Source organism: Colias eurytheme, chromosome 4, assembly GCF_061535395.1.
Source record: "Colias eurytheme isolate Ceu_HAF_F1 chromosome 4, ilColEury1 Martin Lab GWU primary, whole genome shotgun sequence".
Taxonomy (NCBI): Eukaryota; Metazoa; Arthropoda; class Insecta; order Lepidoptera; family Pieridae; genus Colias; species Colias eurytheme.
In genome coordinates, this window is record NC_142983.1 from 6,519,204 (window position 1) to 6,537,310 (window position 18,107).

The 18,107-nt window shown below is 31.9% G+C and overlaps 1 protein-coding gene across 2 annotated transcripts; it reads right to left on the reverse strand.

Moving 5' to 3' along the window:
• Positions 1 to 1,475: 1,475 nt before the first annotated feature.
• On the reverse strand, positions 1,476 to 8,695 carry LOC149909024 (uncharacterized). 2 transcript variants are annotated; one of them, XM_090120604.1, is made up of 7 exons: positions 8,394 to 8,695; positions 7,976 to 8,226; positions 7,794 to 7,889; positions 7,035 to 7,139; positions 6,538 to 6,642; positions 5,833 to 5,889; positions 1,476 to 5,432 (listed from the first exon to the last, which is right to left on the reverse strand). In XM_090120604.1, exons 1-7 carry the CDS (start codon positions 8,486 to 8,488, stop codon positions 3,244 to 3,246), a joined length of 2,898 nt encoding a protein of 965 aa, XP_089976730.1. In that variant the 5' UTR covers positions 8,489 to 8,695; the 3' UTR covers positions 1,476 to 3,243. The 2 variants fall into 2 exon arrangements, with proteins under 2 accessions (XP_089976730.1, XP_089976729.1); XM_090120603.1 differs by having other exon boundaries at positions 5,833 to 5,913.
• Positions 8,696 to 18,107: the final 9,412 nt, after the last annotated feature.

An 18,107-nucleotide genomic window follows, 5' to 3' on the forward strand; every position in this document is an offset into this window, starting at 1 on the left:
ATATATACCAACATAAGCTCACTTACGTCAAAAATGACACACATTGCTGCCAACCTAACATTTCAAATTTGACGTATAGTGATGTCCCTATATGAGTAGTACTATCGATAAAACTTTATATCGATATCGATAAAATTATCGATGCTTTCTGTCAGTAACATCACTACTATTTATCCTCATTCAGGGGTATTAAAAATAAAACTTCATCTCTATATATCATTAACTTTATTCATTATCAACAGAAAAATAAATTATTCTTACATTTTTAGGAAATCTTAAATTTATTGGCATGTCTTAATCCGGCTTGATAATATTAAGTCTGTGAATACAATTGGATTTAAATTTTATACTTTTACGTAGAATATTTTGCGGGATTTCTGAATTGGTGATTGAATAATCTCGTTCTGAATTTCGATACCTTATACCTTTGCCGTTCGCATAGCCATATTGAAATTATAGCAACTAAGAACCGTTGTTTTCTTTGTATATATCTCCTCTCCAACAGATTTTACGGCGAAAACATGTACCTATTAGAGGAATTTTCTCAAAAATTGACACAATATTTTTATAATTTCTAAAAAATCAATACTTTTAATGTATTAATAGTTCAAAGTCTAATTCATTACGTGTTCATCTTATGTAAAGGTATTTCCTTTTTTAAAAAGCATTCTGAATTAGATTTCGAGGTATTATGCGATCCAACTAACAATTTTTAATTGTTTACATGAATATTTTTAATTAGATAATTACTATAATATCAACAGTTATGACGGTTAGGCTTTTAAGTAGAGTATTGTTAGTAGGATCGTAAAGTACCTACTTGAAAAAATCACATAAATTTTAGGCATTTTATCTCTAGTTTCTTACTAAAATGTTTAACCGAATATGAGTTAATTTTAAACTCCTAAAATTTATATCTTTTTCGAGCGCCTCAAAGCCACCCAATACTTTTACAATTTTGGAAAAATTAAATTTTTTTATGACAGATAACTTCATTATAAGTATCACCACTGTGTTATTAATTTATAATAGGTTTCGCGATTTGTATAATTTTCTAATACATATTTTAAGTTGACGTTTAAAATGAAATAAAATTGTATATTAAATGGTATATTATTACATATTTTTAATTATATTTTCAAGAAGATAGCTAATATTTTTATATGATTTTAGTGGCAGTTTTTTGGTACCCAGTACTTCAAAAGTGGCCCTTACCATCGATTCAGCAGTATTTGAAAAAAATGTTATAAAAAATAATAATAATTAATATTGATGATGATTTAAACGTAATTTGTACGTATGTAAAGTACAAGTTTATTATTTTTGTAGGTATTAAATTAAATTACACGACAGTGTATTGTGTGACTTTGACGCGCTCCTACAATAAAAGTATTGTTTAACAATATAAATTAATCAAACAATTTAAAGAAAATTCCTCCAATTTCATATTAAAAAAAAATCCCAAAATGTACTCTTTCATACATAAGTAAAGTGAATAGTTTTAACGTAAAGTGCCCGAAAGTCTAATACAAAAGGCGTTTTGGATATGAGAACACGTCGAATTTAGTTCTTTATCCAAAACGCACGATGATTTAAACTTTGGGGCCCTCATGCGTGAAAATTTATAAAAAATTTGGGATTTTTTTTTTACTTTACATTTCAGTTATTTATCTATATAGATGTTTTCACCGTATAATGAGAAGAGTACGAGATATTTTAATTAAAAGTGTACTTTTAATAACCGAATTAAAAAAACTTATTTATCTCATTATTTTACGTGGAAATCATCTACATTGATCAAACAATCGTAATAACAACTAGAGAAATTTCCGAAAATGTATGTCATTACCCTTTCATACTTATGTAAAGTGAATAATTTTAAGGTAAAGTGCACCAAAGTCAAACACAAAATGCGTTTTGGATATGAGAACACGTCGAAATTAGTTCTTTATCCAAAACACACGATGCATTAAACTTTGAGGCGCTCGTGCGTTAAAAATTTCTAAAATTTTGGGAAATTTCTCTTGTTTTACATATCAGTTACTAGCTGCGCTCTGCGGTTTCACCCGGGTGGCTCAGCTTCTGTTGGTCTTAGCGTTCTTCTGTTGGTCTTCTTCGATAAACGGGCTATCAAACACCGAAAGAATTTTTCAAATCGGACCAGTAGTTCTTGAGATAAGCGCGTTCAAACAAACAAACTCTTCAGCTTTATAATATTAGTATAGATTTGCATATACAGGGTGTAATCGTTAAGTGTGCACGGGCGATTATTCCGTAACTTTTACAGATATTAAAAAACTTTAAACTGATATCGAAAGGGATACTAAATGTATGGGAGTGTTTAATGTAAGATTTTAGGATATATCCCGTTTTATTTTTAAAAAGATATTAGTGTCATTTAATCATTAGGTAAAGTACACTCGATATCAGTTTAAAGTTTTTTATATCTGAAACAGTTACACCCGGTATAGATGTTTTCACCTTATACTGAGAAGAGTATGAGATTTTTTAATTAAAAGTGCTTTTAATAACAAAATTAAAAAACTTATTAATCTCATTATTTTACGTGGAAATCATCTATACAGATCAAAGAAATGTAATAACAATAACCTAAAAAACTAGAGAAATTTCCTAAAATGTATGTCATTACCCTTTCATACTTATGTAAAGTGAATAGTTTTAAGGTAAAGTGCCCCAAAGTCAAACACACGATGCATTAAACTTTGTGGCGCTCGTGCGTTAAAAATTACTAAAATTTTGGGAAATTTCTCTTGTTTTACATTTCATTTCTTTGCATATATAGATGTTTTCACCGTATAATGAGAAGAGTACGAGATATTTCAATTAAAAGTGCTTTTAATAACCGAATTAAAAAACTTATTTATCTCATTATTTTACGTGGAAATCATCTATATATATTGCATGTAATAAAAAAAAACTAGAGAAAATTTTTGATAAATTTATGTTAAGTTTTAACATTATAAGTTTAAAAAATACATTGAAGTTCTTAAACTTTCTCTAGTTTAATTTTTATTTCATTTATACATGTGAGCACAGTAAAATACGTAGGGGTAGAGATATACACAAGAAATGGTCTTAAGACGCCACATTTCCAATATAGCAGCGTGCGCGGCAAAGAAACGAGGTACCGAAATTCAACCCGTAGAGAGAAAATAAATATCACCGATTCTTCAATCCCTGGAAATTTTCTAGGAAAAATCTCTTTTGACGACCAAACAGACTCTATTTATTGGCTTCCATTCTTTGCTGTTGCATTAATTTTTTTTTAGCTGCTAATTCACTTTCAGTTACTTTATATTGATCATTTATAATTTTGCAAGTCTTTCTTATAAAGAGACTGCTGAGGCTCCGTATTAAATTTTCTGTCACTTCAATATAATGTTTTTGGCAACGGAACCATGCAAAATCACAGTTAATATTTAACTGCAAACAGCATTCTTGTCCAATATTTAATTTGTGTATCCTATTAGAAAGTGTGGCTTCATAATATTTTTTTGCATCGTTTACACATTTGCATAATTCTTTTGATGGATAGGTTAATGTTCTTTTATTTTGCCACCACTCTCTAAAGGATACATAATTATACAAGTTGTCATCCTTAGGATCATCTATGGACAAAAACTGTTTGCAGTTAATACAAGTACTTTTATTAAGTAATTTTGCAGCTAAATAACCACTGACATAGACAACTGGTTGGTCTTCAAATGAGTACAAATCCAATTCGTATTCCTCTATCGTAGGATCTTCGGGAAGTGACAACACAGGGTAAGAAATGTCATTAGAATGATATCCAATTTCAATTTCTTCCAACAGATTTGCTTGCTTAGCTGATTCTTCATTTCTACTTAATCGACTTAATTCCACAAAAGTCATGAAAAGTTCATTTGAATCAGCTTCACAATTAGAACCGCGGCTATGTGGACCTGTTAAACCACTTATTATAGAGGATTTTAACGCCGCGGTAAAGTGTGAGCATGTCGGATTTTTATTTGTCACACTGTGCTGTCGAATGTTGCCAAACAAATTTTCCAGTGAGTCCTGGTTTAATTGCCTTAAATTTAAATATTTAAACCCAGCTTCATTCAAAAGATTCCAAATATCTTTTAAAGAGTTTAAAGATATTTGAAATCCTTTGATGCAACGAACATTCTTAGACTCTTTGAATGTTGTTGCATTTATGAACTTTAGGGTTTGCATTATTTGCAAATAATAATTCCAGGACGCAACATGATTTGTTTTTTCGGAAACATTCTCCCGAATACCCTTTTTAATATCTTTGGATGAAGCAGGGCCATTGGTACAATCAAATAATTTATCTAATTGTTCTACAACATATGCAGTTTCACCAATGGCTTCTGCATTGTCATCCCTCCATGCCATCATTTTAAGTACTGCTGCCATTGTATTGCTTAAAGCATGTGCTGCATACTTCACTTTCATTTTAATTTTGAAATTTGGATTTACGACCAATGGAGTCAATTTATTAAAATTTAAAAAACTTCTATTTCTCTCCTCAGCTTTTTTTATATGACTCCATTGGCCTAATTTTCCATTAAATTTAATTAAACCAGCATTATAAAAATTGTTACGGAGGGATTTGAATAAATGAGGTATATCATATATTATATTAATTTTTTCTCCCTCCGTCATAAAATAATTTTTTTCTCGATCCAGATTGCATAAATGCTTTAATAAATTGATGGCTCCTACATTTGTAGGGCCTTGGTCGCATACAATAGTGATTACTTTAAAACCTGTCTCGGAAATTTTTTTTATAACTTTTTTTATAATGCTGGCTAGCTTTTGTGAGGATATCGTGCCTTCTACGAAATAATGGCCAATTGGCTGTTTGAATTTGAACCTTAGGCCCTGGATCATGAATACAAGGGCATGGTCTGCCAACTGATTGGTTCTTTCCATGCCCTCTCCAGGGCCATGGTCAACAAAACCTTCCACCTTATCTTCAAATTCATTATAAATTAATCGCTTTTTTAGTGCAATTTCGTCAAACAAAATTGCACAATATTTGTCTTGTTCTTCTAATTGTGCAGTTTTGTGTGTCAGGTTATTTAAAATATTATCATATATCCCTGGTTGTATATGAAGTTCTTTTAACATTCTCTGCAAAGTTCTTTCACTTGGTAGAGGCAGGACTTTTTGCATGTACCTATATGCTTTTGGAGATCTCTTATAGATCGCTAATGAAGTTATTTTATTTTTTAAGCCCCAACGCTTGCCATGTGGTCTCTTCTTTTGATTTGCTACTGCGTTCATAACAATTGACTTAAGTACATCAGAATCAATTTTATCAATATTCAAAGATGAAGACGCCAATTTTTTTACTGTAACCTTTGTATTTTGTAATTTTTTCAGCAAACGTTTTTCCCTTTCAGTCAAATGCCGGGTAATATCTGAAAAGGGATAAAAAACTAATCATTTTTTATAAAAAAAAGAGGAAAGATTATGGTGAAAATCTATATACCAAAAATAAAATTTAAATGTCTGTATTTAATATTAAAATTTAAAATAACCACTATTTACTAAATGCATATGGATATATGCACGGTACATATACCTAAATAGTAATTTTTACAATTTTTGCTTGTCTGTCTGTTTGTTCTGGCTAATTTCTGGAGCAGCTTCACCGATTTAAATGGAACCCACTGACAGATAGCTGATGTTTTAAAGAGTAATTTAGACTATTTTTATACTGATATTCTAACAGGAACTTAAGGATTAAAAGGAAATATTCATTTATTTACACGGATGAAACTGCAGGATGCAATTATTAATAAAATATGAATAATTTACCTTTAGTTTCATTGCAGCTTTTTGACCTCTTATAATTCTGAACCAAAACTGTAGCCTCTGGAATTTTAAAAGCAGTTTGAACTGAAATCAATTAATGGATATGTTTCAAAAACTATTTTGAGCATTATGATGTTAATATGTTATAAGCACAGAACAGTAAAAACAAATAGAAGTGCTATAATGTCATAATTATTATGAAAACCAGTGTCGCCAAACCCACACATATAAACTGAAAGCTAAACAGTACACTACAAGTAAACTAAGCCTTTTATTGGACAGCTTAATTTGAGTAAAAACTGACTTAGGTAATAAATTCAGCATTTCAATATGTTTCAATTGTTTGTAGGTTTATTTTAGTTAGTTTAGTTCTGTGGTTATAAGTGTGAAGTACAATGACATATAATCTCAAATTCAAACTCTTTAATTATTTATCAACATTAAAATAATATATGGTGAAAGTCAATACTGACATAATATCTATAAGCCCTTATACTTTTAATCTATGCAAATGAATATCTCCATGAATTAATGAATCTCCACAACCACCACAAATATATTTTTTATTGAGTAGTGAGTACAGATGATTTAAGTACTCAAAGATTTTAAATTTATGCAAAATTATTGATTATATTAATTATGTCATAATATTATGTACAAAAAACAGTAACATGTGCAAAGAATGTATATAGATAATTAAAAAAATACCTGTATTCCTTCTGAAAGTCAAATGTTCTGGTGCCTTTGAACTTGATGCAATAGGAATTAAGTCATCAGTTGACAAATTAATTATATTTGATGTGGCAGTATAATCTGAAATATATAAAATAAAACAGATCTTAAACTTGTATCAACACTGTAGTGTTGAAAGTCAGGTAACAAAGTTGCTTTTGTGTCAGTTCAAGAGGAAGGTACCTGTTAGTAACAACATATTTATAAATTGCTAGCTGTGCCGCGCGATTTCACTCGCGTGGCTCTGCTCCTGTTGTTCTTATTGTGATGATATATAGCCAATAGCCTACCTCGATAAATGGGCTATCTAACTCCAAAATATTTTTTCAAATCAGGCCAGTAGTGCCCGAGATTAGCGCGTTCAAACAAACAAACAAACTCTTCAGCTTTATAATATTAGTAAGTATAGATAATATACTTAAGCAACTAAAGGAAAGACATAGGTTATAGATATATAAATAATAATACAAAACCTTTATTCCTTTTGAAAGTCAAATGTTCTGATGCCTTAGAACTTGATGCCAGGGGAACAAAATCACTAGTTGACACATTTAGTACTGTGGATGTTGGAGTATGATCTGCAATGTACAAAATAAATTTAATTGTTGAATTGTTAATAATAAAACTTGATTTAGATTGTTTTCTAAATCAAGTTGTCCTACACCTGTTTTAAAAGTAAATCAATCATAAAATTATTTTATTTTCTTAACACTATGTTTATGAGAATAGATATGTGGGTGTTTGTTAATCTTTTAAGAAATAGCTTCTAACTATTAACTGGGATAAGTATTAACTGCAATACCATACCATATACAGCATAAAAAAATATTAGAAAGTGTATTATAGAAATCAAATTTTAACAAGTGATATTTATAAACTACTAAAAAAAATCATCTTAGATCAAAGTAATGTTTGGTGAGACATTTTATTTAGAATTTACAGAATATAATTTTTTTTAAATAACCACCAAGCACATTAGTAGAGTGGCAAGTTGAATTTAGTAGCTATTCCACTGATCAGTCATGAAATATAACAGATAAAAAATTTAATACATAGTTAAAACTGTGACACTACCATTATTCATTCATTTCCCCTCTTATCCATGTTAAAAAGGTTAAACGTTGATGTGTGATATATAAAAATATGAGTATAAGATTTCATCACACATAGTATATTCGATAGACACAAATAATAACCCTGGCATTGACAAAAATAGACAAAATAAAAATTACCTTCAACATTCTCTTTATCACTTAAGTTGGCAACTTTAGATAATATACTACTATGATTTTTTTGGATGTTTATGTTGGTGCACTCCATTAACGGACCTAGAAAAAAATTTAATAGTGAATATTACAAAAACGAATATTTAACTAAGGATGCTCTTTAACTACACTAATTAATAATATCATACCTGATTTTAGGCCTTGTTTCTGCGGTTTATTGTACTTAAGATGTAAAGGAAAATCTTTCAGAATTTCATCTGTAAGTGGAAGGTGTGGTAAATTCATTGTTGGAATTGCAGATTTCTTCAAACGATTTCCTTTATTATTAAGAGAATCTTGAGAAAAGTGTGACCCACAAACAAACCTCCTTTCATGAAGATTTTCAATTGCCACATGTACAAGATCCTCAATACCAACAAATTTAACCCATAACCGACACCTGAAAAAACAGACAGGAATGAGAATAGGTTATTGTTGTTTATCTATTTAAAATAATAATAGAGCAAATAAATGAAATAATATTTTGAAAATTCGTGGGTGGGATGATTACAATGTAGATTCGGTCCACTTTTAGTTAAACTATATACAACGAAGTCGGTAACTTACCGGTCTGGATCGAGTGGAAAGCGAAATAAAGAAACATTGGAATTTGGCATCCGCCTTTTGCCGCAAAGCACACATTTATGATATAAATAAGACATCACAATAATACCACACTTAAAATAGAGTCAATATCTCGCAAATATAGTTCTTACTCACAACACGATTCACTATGGGGGGAATTAAGTATCAACAAAACGGAGGAGCAGGCTCAACTCAACGTATTTGGGATAGTTAAATGTCCAGTGATTAGCCGAGTAAATAGAATTTTGTGAAGTCATGAACTGTAACCGCCAAGACAAACACAAAACTACTACGCCATTTTGAATTAGTAAACAACAAATCAAAATCAAGTTGTCTATGCTTAACCATTGACAAGATATCGGAAAGGCCAACATTAGAAATATTTTTATTTTTTCTAAAAGTTGGCAGGCCAGACTTGACCTTAGGTCTTGGAAAAGTACAAAATAATTTGAACTCTATGTCAATTGAATGAAGTTTAAAATTGCTTGATGATGGAAGCCTAACCAAAACGATGTTCTAAGTGTCGACCCACTGAACAAAGATGAAAATGAAAAATTACAGATGCATATTGGTGATCGCACAGATTATCTCTAATAATCGCAGTCTGTCTGACGCAGTTACCATAGACATAAAGATGGCGTGTTCTTTACTCTATTCTATTATATTTTTTAAATAATATTCGTAGATTCCTTTAAGATTCAGAGAATTAAGAATTTTCTATGCATGTTCTGTGAGTATATGTAAATTGTAGGTATTTTAATATATTATAATCACGCTAAATTCCGAGCTAAATCCACTATGGTCAACACAGTGGCAACACATAAAACGTCTTATTCACGGTCCATCTTGACGTACGTCCCGCCAAGGTCATACACGATGCACGACGCAAAACGACAGTGTATTGACCTCAGAACAAAGAATATGATCGTTGTTTAGAGGTATTGACGTACGTCAATAATTATTATTATTATGTTGCTGGATGTGCACGATCCAGCGAGCACCCCCACCACCGCGGACGTCGTGCAGATGGACAGTGAATAGGCTTGCTGTACAGCAGATCAGTGCTGCCAACAGAAATTAATGTAAATATGTACTTGGAAACGTGGCCTATTGATATGATTCTCTTGTGATAACTTAGTGAGTACATGAGCAAGCAAGAAACAGTTATTTTATATTTTTATGTACACAGGAAATACCCAATTATCATTACTTTTGGATCAACCTAGGTACTGTTTATATTCAGAAAAATTCCGCCCGCCAAAAATTTTGCTCGAACCAAGTTCTAAAAATGATTATCTAAGTTAGTTAATTACCGATGAAAAGTTATTTCTTTGCACTTTGCCGCATTACTTGAATAATTATAAGGTCAATATGGTGACACACTAACATATTATTTGATGAGTTTCATGGTTTTTTGCTTTAAAACAAACAAGACATGAACGCAACCATCGCGCTAAAGCGACTGAGTGCAGTGTGGCCGGTTGACCTCTGTTGAGCGGAACATAATGTAGGCGGTGTCTTCTCTATACGAAGTAATAGTATCTCAATGGTTAAACATGAACGTGTTTCGTTTTGTGTTTGAACATTTTATTCATAATTATTGTAATTAAAAAAATGGCGGGGTTGATGACGATTGACGGATGCTTCTTCAAATTACAAAGTAAACGTATACGCGTATGCGTATACGTATTAAAATTAATGTTAATTTAATCATCACAATATACTGATTTTATTTTGAAAAAAATAATTAAGTATTTACTCAATTTTAGTTTGTAGAAAGTCAACTAGCGTCTAGCTGTGCAAGTAAAAATTTAATAATTATAAGTTTTATCTTAATAACTTGTAAATAACTATAATAATTCGTGTGAGAATGAGATCTCTTTAAACTGGTATCCTTACTGTACCATTGTCCAAGCATAATTCATAAATATTACATATTATTGTACATTGTTTTATACAGGGTGTAATCGTTAAGTGTGCACAGGTGATTATTCCGTAAGCCGTAACTATACAGATATCAAAAAACTTTATACTGACATCGAAACCTGATGAGTAAAATGACAATAATAACTTTTAAATCTATCATACTATTACTAATATTATAAATGCGAAAGTAACTCTGTGTGTCTGTCTGTTACTCAATCACGCCTAAACTACTGAACCAATTTGTGGTATTATACTCGAGAAAGGACATAGGCTACTTTTTATTGCGAAATATGTACCACGAGCGAAGCCGGGGCGGCCCACTAGTAAAAAATAAAACGGGAAATATCCAAAAAAGTCACATTAAACACTTGAATTTTCCATATATTTTGTGTTCAAAGGAAATGTTCGAAGTGACGTCCTCGTTTTGGAATACCATTGTATTCCACATCGAGCTCTGTTTACAGTTTCTAAATTATCTTTTATTAAAATTTGCGAAGTAATTTAAGCACAAATTAAAAAAAAAACAAAATTTTTCAAACGGCTTTCGATATCAGTATAAAGTTTTTTGATATTTGCAATAGTAACGGAATAATCGCCTGTGTACATTATGTAATATCACAGACTAATAATAATATACTATGTATACCTTTGAGGTATTATTACTAGAGAGGGCATCACGAACAAAATCTGTGCGACAAGCGCGGCGGCGCGGGGCGGCTAGTGAGTCATACACTTTGTAGATATTCTGCCTCTTATTACTTAAAAAATAAAACCAATTAATGTAACAAAATAAATATTGTATAACTTATTAAAAAAATATGAATAAACTTATCAATTAAAACCAATCAATGTAACAATTAAAAATTGAGTTTGAGACGATTGACTCTAACTCGTGTTAAAAAAGTGTAGAAGCGATGTCCTCTCTAGTACGTAATACATGTTACTCAATGATGTATAAAAGTAATATCATTTATTGTACACAAAAACGCTGACTTACACTCAAGAGCAGGAGATAGACACAGCTAAGGCAAAGAGAATAGAAATAAAATTGAAATGCCATTTTACCAGTAGGTAAGTATAACTTAAGTAACAACTTCATTCACAGGTCAAGGTGCAGAATTTAAAACTCATATAAAAAAATGTATTAGTTCAGAAAACTTATTACAGTATTATATGGAAGATGAAAATCCATGGAGGATTGTCGCGTAAGAGTGGTTCTTGGCAGGACAGTTCTTTGGCATAACATTATGATATAGGTAATTTTACATAATATTATGTAGTTGCATAATATGTAAAATTTAATTGAAATATTGACATGATTAATTTAAAAGAGCAACTATGGAGTTTCTTGCCGGTTTTTCTCAATAGGTACCTACTGCTTCCGAATCGGTAGTAAATTTTAAATAATTTGGAAAATCCAAAAGTGCACGCCTCATAATTTTTTTTTAATAAATATTTATTAATTATTATTTTTGTTTATTTAATAACAATTAAACCACATCGAATCAGACCCTGAAAAATGAAAGGGTTCTATTCCTGAGCATACTCAAGCGTAAGAGAAAAAAAAAGACTCGATTAGTAAAGTATTTCGGTCGCTATCGTGTTAACAAGAAAAAGGATCCGCACATACAGACACACGGACGTCCAAGACAGAACTTTTTTAAACTGTTTTTTAACTAGTTTAAATAACAAAAATTACATCAAAAATATCATGAACGTTAAAAATAGTGTTTTTCTTAATATGTGTGTGTATGTATTATCTTACAAGTGCAATGTATGATACATAAAGACATTTTAAGTTTGAAAAATCAGATGTTTTGCGCGAAGTGACAGTAGTACCCACCTCAACGCTTCGCTTATGAGGCGTGCAATAATTTGGAAAATCCAAAAGTGCACGCCTCATAATTTTTTTTTAATAAATATTTATTAATTATTATTTTTGTTTATTTAATAACAATTAAACCACATCGAATCAGACCCTGAAAAATGAAAGGGTTCTATTCCTGAGCATACTCAAGCGTAAGAGAAAAAAAAAGACTCGATTAGTAAAGTATTTCGGTCGCTATCGTGTTAACAAGAAAAAGGATCCGCACATACAGACACACGGACGTCCAAGACAGAACTTTTTTAAACTGTTTTTTAACTAGTTTAAATAACAAAAATGACATCAAAAATATCATGAACGTTAAAAATAGTGTTTTTTCTTAATATGTGTGTGTATGTATTATCTTACAAGTGCAATGTATGAGACATAAAGACATTTTAAGTTTGAAAAATCAGATGTTTTGCGCGAAGTGACAGTAGTACCCACCTCAACGCTTCGCTTATGAGGCGTGCAAAATATATTATGACGATTAAAAAGTGCTTCTAAAAGTAGTACCTATATTTGAATAAATAAATGCTTGAGTTTGACTTTGAATTCTCAGATAGTTAAAATGGATTTCATCCGTCTAAGGTTTAATCTTTATATCTTCTTGTCTTATATATAAAAATGAATCGCAAAATGTGTTGGTAAGCGCATAACTCGAGATCGGCTGAACCGATTTCGATAATTCTTTTTTTATTATATTCCTTGAAGTACGAGGATGGTTTTAATGTAGAGAAAACGTAAATATGTACCACGGGCGAAGCCGGGGCGGACCGCTAGTTTTCCATATAAAAATGAATCCCAAAATGTGTTGGTAAGCGCATAACTTGAGAACGGCTGAACCGATTTCGATAATTCTTTTTTTATTATATTCCTTGAAGTACGAGGATGGTTCTTATGTAGAGAAAACGTAAATATGTACCACGGGCGAAGCCGGGGCGGACCCCTAGTATGTATATAAGTAAAAATAAAACCCGTTGTTCTTGGCATGGCATCACGCGTGAACGGGTGGACCGATTTCGATAATTCTTTTTTTATAATATTCCTTGAAGTACGAGGATGGTTCTTATGGAAAGAAAACATAAACATATACCACGGGCAAAGCCGGGGCGGACCGCTAGTATAAGATATAACTGCGTTAAAAACAACCGACTTCAAACTTGCACTTGCAACATTTACAAATACAGACAAAAATGCTCATAAAATAAAAACTACTGGGCCTATTCGAATAAAATTTTTATGGGACCAATTCGACACCATCCCGCATCGAACAAAAAAAGAATCACGTAAATCGGTTCAGAAACCACGGAGTAGGTAATCGGTGTACATACATAAAAAAAAAAGAAGTCGGTTAAAAATTGGCAAGGCTACTTACCTTGGTGCGTTTTGCAAATTTTGTGGAAACTATAGTTTGATCATCAACATTTAACACGAAAGTTGTTCGACAAAAATATCAAAGAAAAATATGTACATAAAAGCAAATACAGTACCTACATATTAATTGTGCCGCAGTCTGCAGTCTCTTTCTTTTTTGAACATTTTACTTCTTATAGCTATTCTACAGGGTCTGGTATTATTCACTCCCATAAGTTCTATCTCGACGTATTTCGTTATCAGAAATCAGAATGAACTACATACTGAGGTATTCATTTATAGCCCCTTGGCTATAAATGAATACCTCAATAGGTATCTCAGTAGATTTTATCCTCAATTCAAACCCATAAATTAAGCTGCAGTGTTTAAAATTTGGGAGAAATTAGTTTACTTTTCGTATCAGCTTGTTTCAAAATATTATGTAAAGCATTTTCTATAGAGTAAAGAATTTTTAACGATTGACACGAAATAAGGTGTCTGTAGACAAAATTTATTTACAATTTTATTTCTAGTATTTCCACATTTATTTAAGTACATATATAATATTTTATGTATATGTGATACCTATATAGTGGTATCTCGTTATATTTATGGAAAAACTAATCAGTTCAATCTACATAATCTATATAGGTATATACCTATTATAAAGCTGAAGAGTTTGTTTTAACGCGCTAATATCAGGAACTACTGGTCCGATTTGTAAAATTATTTCGGTGTTAGATAGCCCATTTATCGAGGAAGGTGCTTTATTAGGTATAAGGTGACCAACAGGAGCGGAGCCACGCGGGTAAAACTGCAAAGCGCAGCTAGTTCATCATAAAATTAAAAATTACGAAATTTCTCAATTCATCGCAGTTTATGTCATATACATAAACTGCGGTTCATTGTACCTACATCTAACAGAGTGCCTGGGGGTCTTCACCTCGGATTAGAGTTATAGTGAATGAATTTTAATATGATCGATGTGGGATATTGTTTTTTAAACTATAAATTGCAATGTTTACCCAATTTTTTTTTTGTGCACTCCATTGTTTCATTGTTTAAACAAATTATTGTGAAAAATTCATGTTTGACCATAGAGGGTGTCCCAAGCAGTAGTGATATACTGAAGCTGGGAGATAGAAGACATAAAGGGCTATCCGAATCACCCCCATGTATATTATGCGATTTTTCGTATTTTCGGAGTTATGACGTTTTTTTCAAATTTTCACCTATCGCCGAGTACGTAGAGATTTTGATTTATGGTGACGTGAATTATGGCGGTAAATGCTTGATTTTTTTTTTGTGTGCTAAGCTGAAAGATAGGCCAATTCAGTATAGTAACATTTACTATCGTTAGATCTTCGAATGGAATAAAAAAAAGAATTTAGTGCTAAGAAAGATAAAATTACCCAGTATGTTCATAACTTCAAGGGCCCGTAAAAAATAAAATCACATAAAAAATATCCGTTTGGCTTTTTAAAAACTTACTCTATCTATGAGGTAGTTAGCTACCCTGAAAATTTCATTATATTATTATGAATAATTCTTCTAGGCTTCAATCGAAAAATTGAAATCTAAAAGTGGTAAGTGCAAAATTTTAATGCAAACAAAATAAAACCAATTACAAGGTGTTTAATTACAATAAATTTTCAAAATGCAATTGCCTGTTGGTCACTGCAAGTGCAACATCACCGGAAAAAGTTGTCTTTTAAAGGTCTGAATACCCTTTTATTATATTTAATGGTTTCTTCTGCTACTCTCAATTTCCGGGTTAATTCGTCCAAATTGCGGCATTCTCTCGAGTAGACGAGGTCTTTGCAATCAAATATCCATACAAATCTCCATACAAAAAATGCCGGTGTAGTCAGATTTCATACATCAACACTTCAACTTTGAATGAATCCATCACGAATTTTATAGCCGTCCAGAAAACCGATTATAATAGAGATATCCAGAAAAGGATTTCTGGTACCTATAACCGACTTGCTGAAAAATTCAATTCACCTAAGTAATGTTGAAAAGAAAATTAATCTAAGTACTACTCGACCAAGCCAACTAGACCCTTTTCAACTGTGACGTCACCCGCCCATGTCTCGGGTACAGATAGCAAAAAAAAAATATTAATAATATCACTGTTCGCTCTCCGCTATGAATAGTCTTATTTTTCCCCATTTCGAGGGCTGTCTATGAATAACAACACAGTAAAAACTTAAACAAATAACAACGAAAAACTTAACAGTCAACAACAAGCTTTAACGATTAATAATAAAAAGTACAGAAATAACTAGCGATGCGAAACGTACGAATGCGTCGATGCTGCGAACCGTACTAAGGCGAACGCGGTACCTGAGGCGGTAAGCGGGCGGGGAGGCCGCATTCCACCCGAGCGTCTAGTTGGCTTGGTCGAGTAGTAGATGCAGCAATGGAGCAAATATATACAAGTACCTACAGTAGTACATAGAAGATAATGATGATTGCCAATTTACCATGCAAAAGTTGAAAAACGTCATCACTACAGAGAATATCCCGGTAGAAAAAACTATTAAAAACATCGAGATAGTATGTACTACGTACTAGAGAGGCGATCGCTACTACACTCTCTTTAACACGAGCTAGAGGTAAGAATCACAAGTCTCTTTAGTCTGTGTCGGACTGTGCCCCCCGCTTGCCGCGTCAACACGTGTTATTGCTCTGTTCAAAACATCGAGATATACAGTGGTGGACGTTTAATTAGAAACACGTAACACAATGAAGTAGTCTACAAATTTTTTACATTTGTGCATTAACGTATTAGAGATTAAGCATTATTTCATATGTAATAGAACACCCGTTTATCTAGTTTTATGAGAAATTGCTTCATTTTAATCAAACGTTAGCTTAAATTAATAAAATGTGAAGTCTGATTTTCGAGTATTTTCAGTCTGGACAACAAATTAGAAACGGCATGGTTCGAGTGTTCCAAAGTCAAAACCTGTTGAAATGCCGCCAATATTTTTTTCTTCTACAAATATTTGCACCATTTTTTAAACATTCCATCTAAAAGTTTCTGAAAATTAATTTGCTTTGCAGTATAAATGGGTAAAAGTAAGATTTGTTACCCATCAACAAGAAAAATAATTTTAAGTTTACATTATGACAAAAACTGGAGTTACAGGAAAATTGCAAATCATTTAGAGTGTTCGATAAAAAGATAATCAATGCTACAGTTTATTTAAATGAGCATGGTACTTCTGATTAAGTGCCTAAAAAAGCTCGACCGTGGAAAAACCACTGCTCGCGAGCATAGGCAAATAATTATTTTCGCAAAGATGGATCCATTTAAAGGTTCCAATTCTATTAGGAAATTTTGCAAACATGTTAAAATCTCATACAATCTAAGCCACGACGTTGTAAAGCCGTTGTTGTCTATAAAGATTATAACAATCTAAAAACAACCCCATACGTGCCCATACTATAATGTTTCCTCCGCCATGCTGAACTGTTTATTTATTTTCTAAGGCCTGGTTAACTGAACGACGCGCGTATCCTTTTCCATTAGAATTGATTAAATTAATTTTAGTTTCGTCCCAAAATAAAACTTTTTCACTGGCGGAGTGTCCACGAGCAATATTTCTTAGTAAATGAAAATCGTTGTTGTCGCTGTACTACCTAGTAACAAGCTGTACTTTCCTGGCGTCTCTCCCAAAAAAATTTGCCTCGACTTACCGCCTGCGAACCAATCTCATCGACTCATTGCGAGGTTCATCTTCGGAAAAAAACTAATTTTATAATAGAATTTGAACTTTTAAATGGATCCATCTTTGCCAAAAGAATCATTTGCCTATCCTCGCGAGCAGTGGTTTTTCATGGTCGAGCTTTTCTAGGCACTTGATCGGAAGTACCATGCTCTTTTAAATAAACTATAGCATTGAATATATTTTTATCGAACACTCTTGAATGATTTTCAATTTTCATGTAACTCCAGTTTTTGTCAAAATGTAAACTTAAAATTATTTTTCTTGTTGATAGGTCACAAATCTTACTTTTACCCATTTATACTGCAAAGCAAATTAATTTTCAGAAACTTTTAGATGGAATGTTTAAAAAACGGTGCAAATATTTGTAGAAGAAAAAAATATTGGCGGCATTTCAACAGGTTTTGAATTTGGAACACTCGAACCATGCTGTTTCTAATTTGTTGTCCATACTGAAAATACTCGGAAATCTGACTTCACTTAAAGTTGTTTAATTTTATTAATTTAAGCTAACGTTTGATTAAAATTAAGCAATTTCTCATAAAACTAGATAAACGGGTGATTTATTACATATGAAATAATACTTAATCTCTAATACGTTAATTCATAAATGTTAAATTAATTTGATGACTACTTCATCGAGTTAGATGTTTCTAATTAAACGTCCACCACTGTATGTACTACTAGAGGGGTTATTCCAAACAAAAACATTGCGCGCGGCGTGCGCGCGGCCGATGTGGTGGGGTACGTGTGGAACGAGCGAGGCGTGGCTTCAAGTTCAAAGATTAAGCAATGCGTGCAGATGCGACACAT

What these genes read in the sequence shown, in the direction of transcription:
- LOC149909024 (XM_090120603.1), bottom strand. Translation starts at nt 8,488, where the DNA reads ATGTCTTATTTATATCATAAATGTGTGCTTTGCGGCAAAAGGCGGATG. An exon ending in GAAACAAGGCCTAAAATCAG is followed by an intron (nt 7,890 to 7,975) that starts GTATGATATTAT and finishes ATTTTTTTCTAG; the next exon opens with GTCCGTTAATGGAGTGCACC. An exon ending in AAGCTGCAATGAAACTAAAG is followed by an intron (nt 5,433 to 5,832) that starts GTAAATTATTCA and finishes ATCCCTTTTCAG; the next exon opens with ATATTACCCGGCATTTGACT.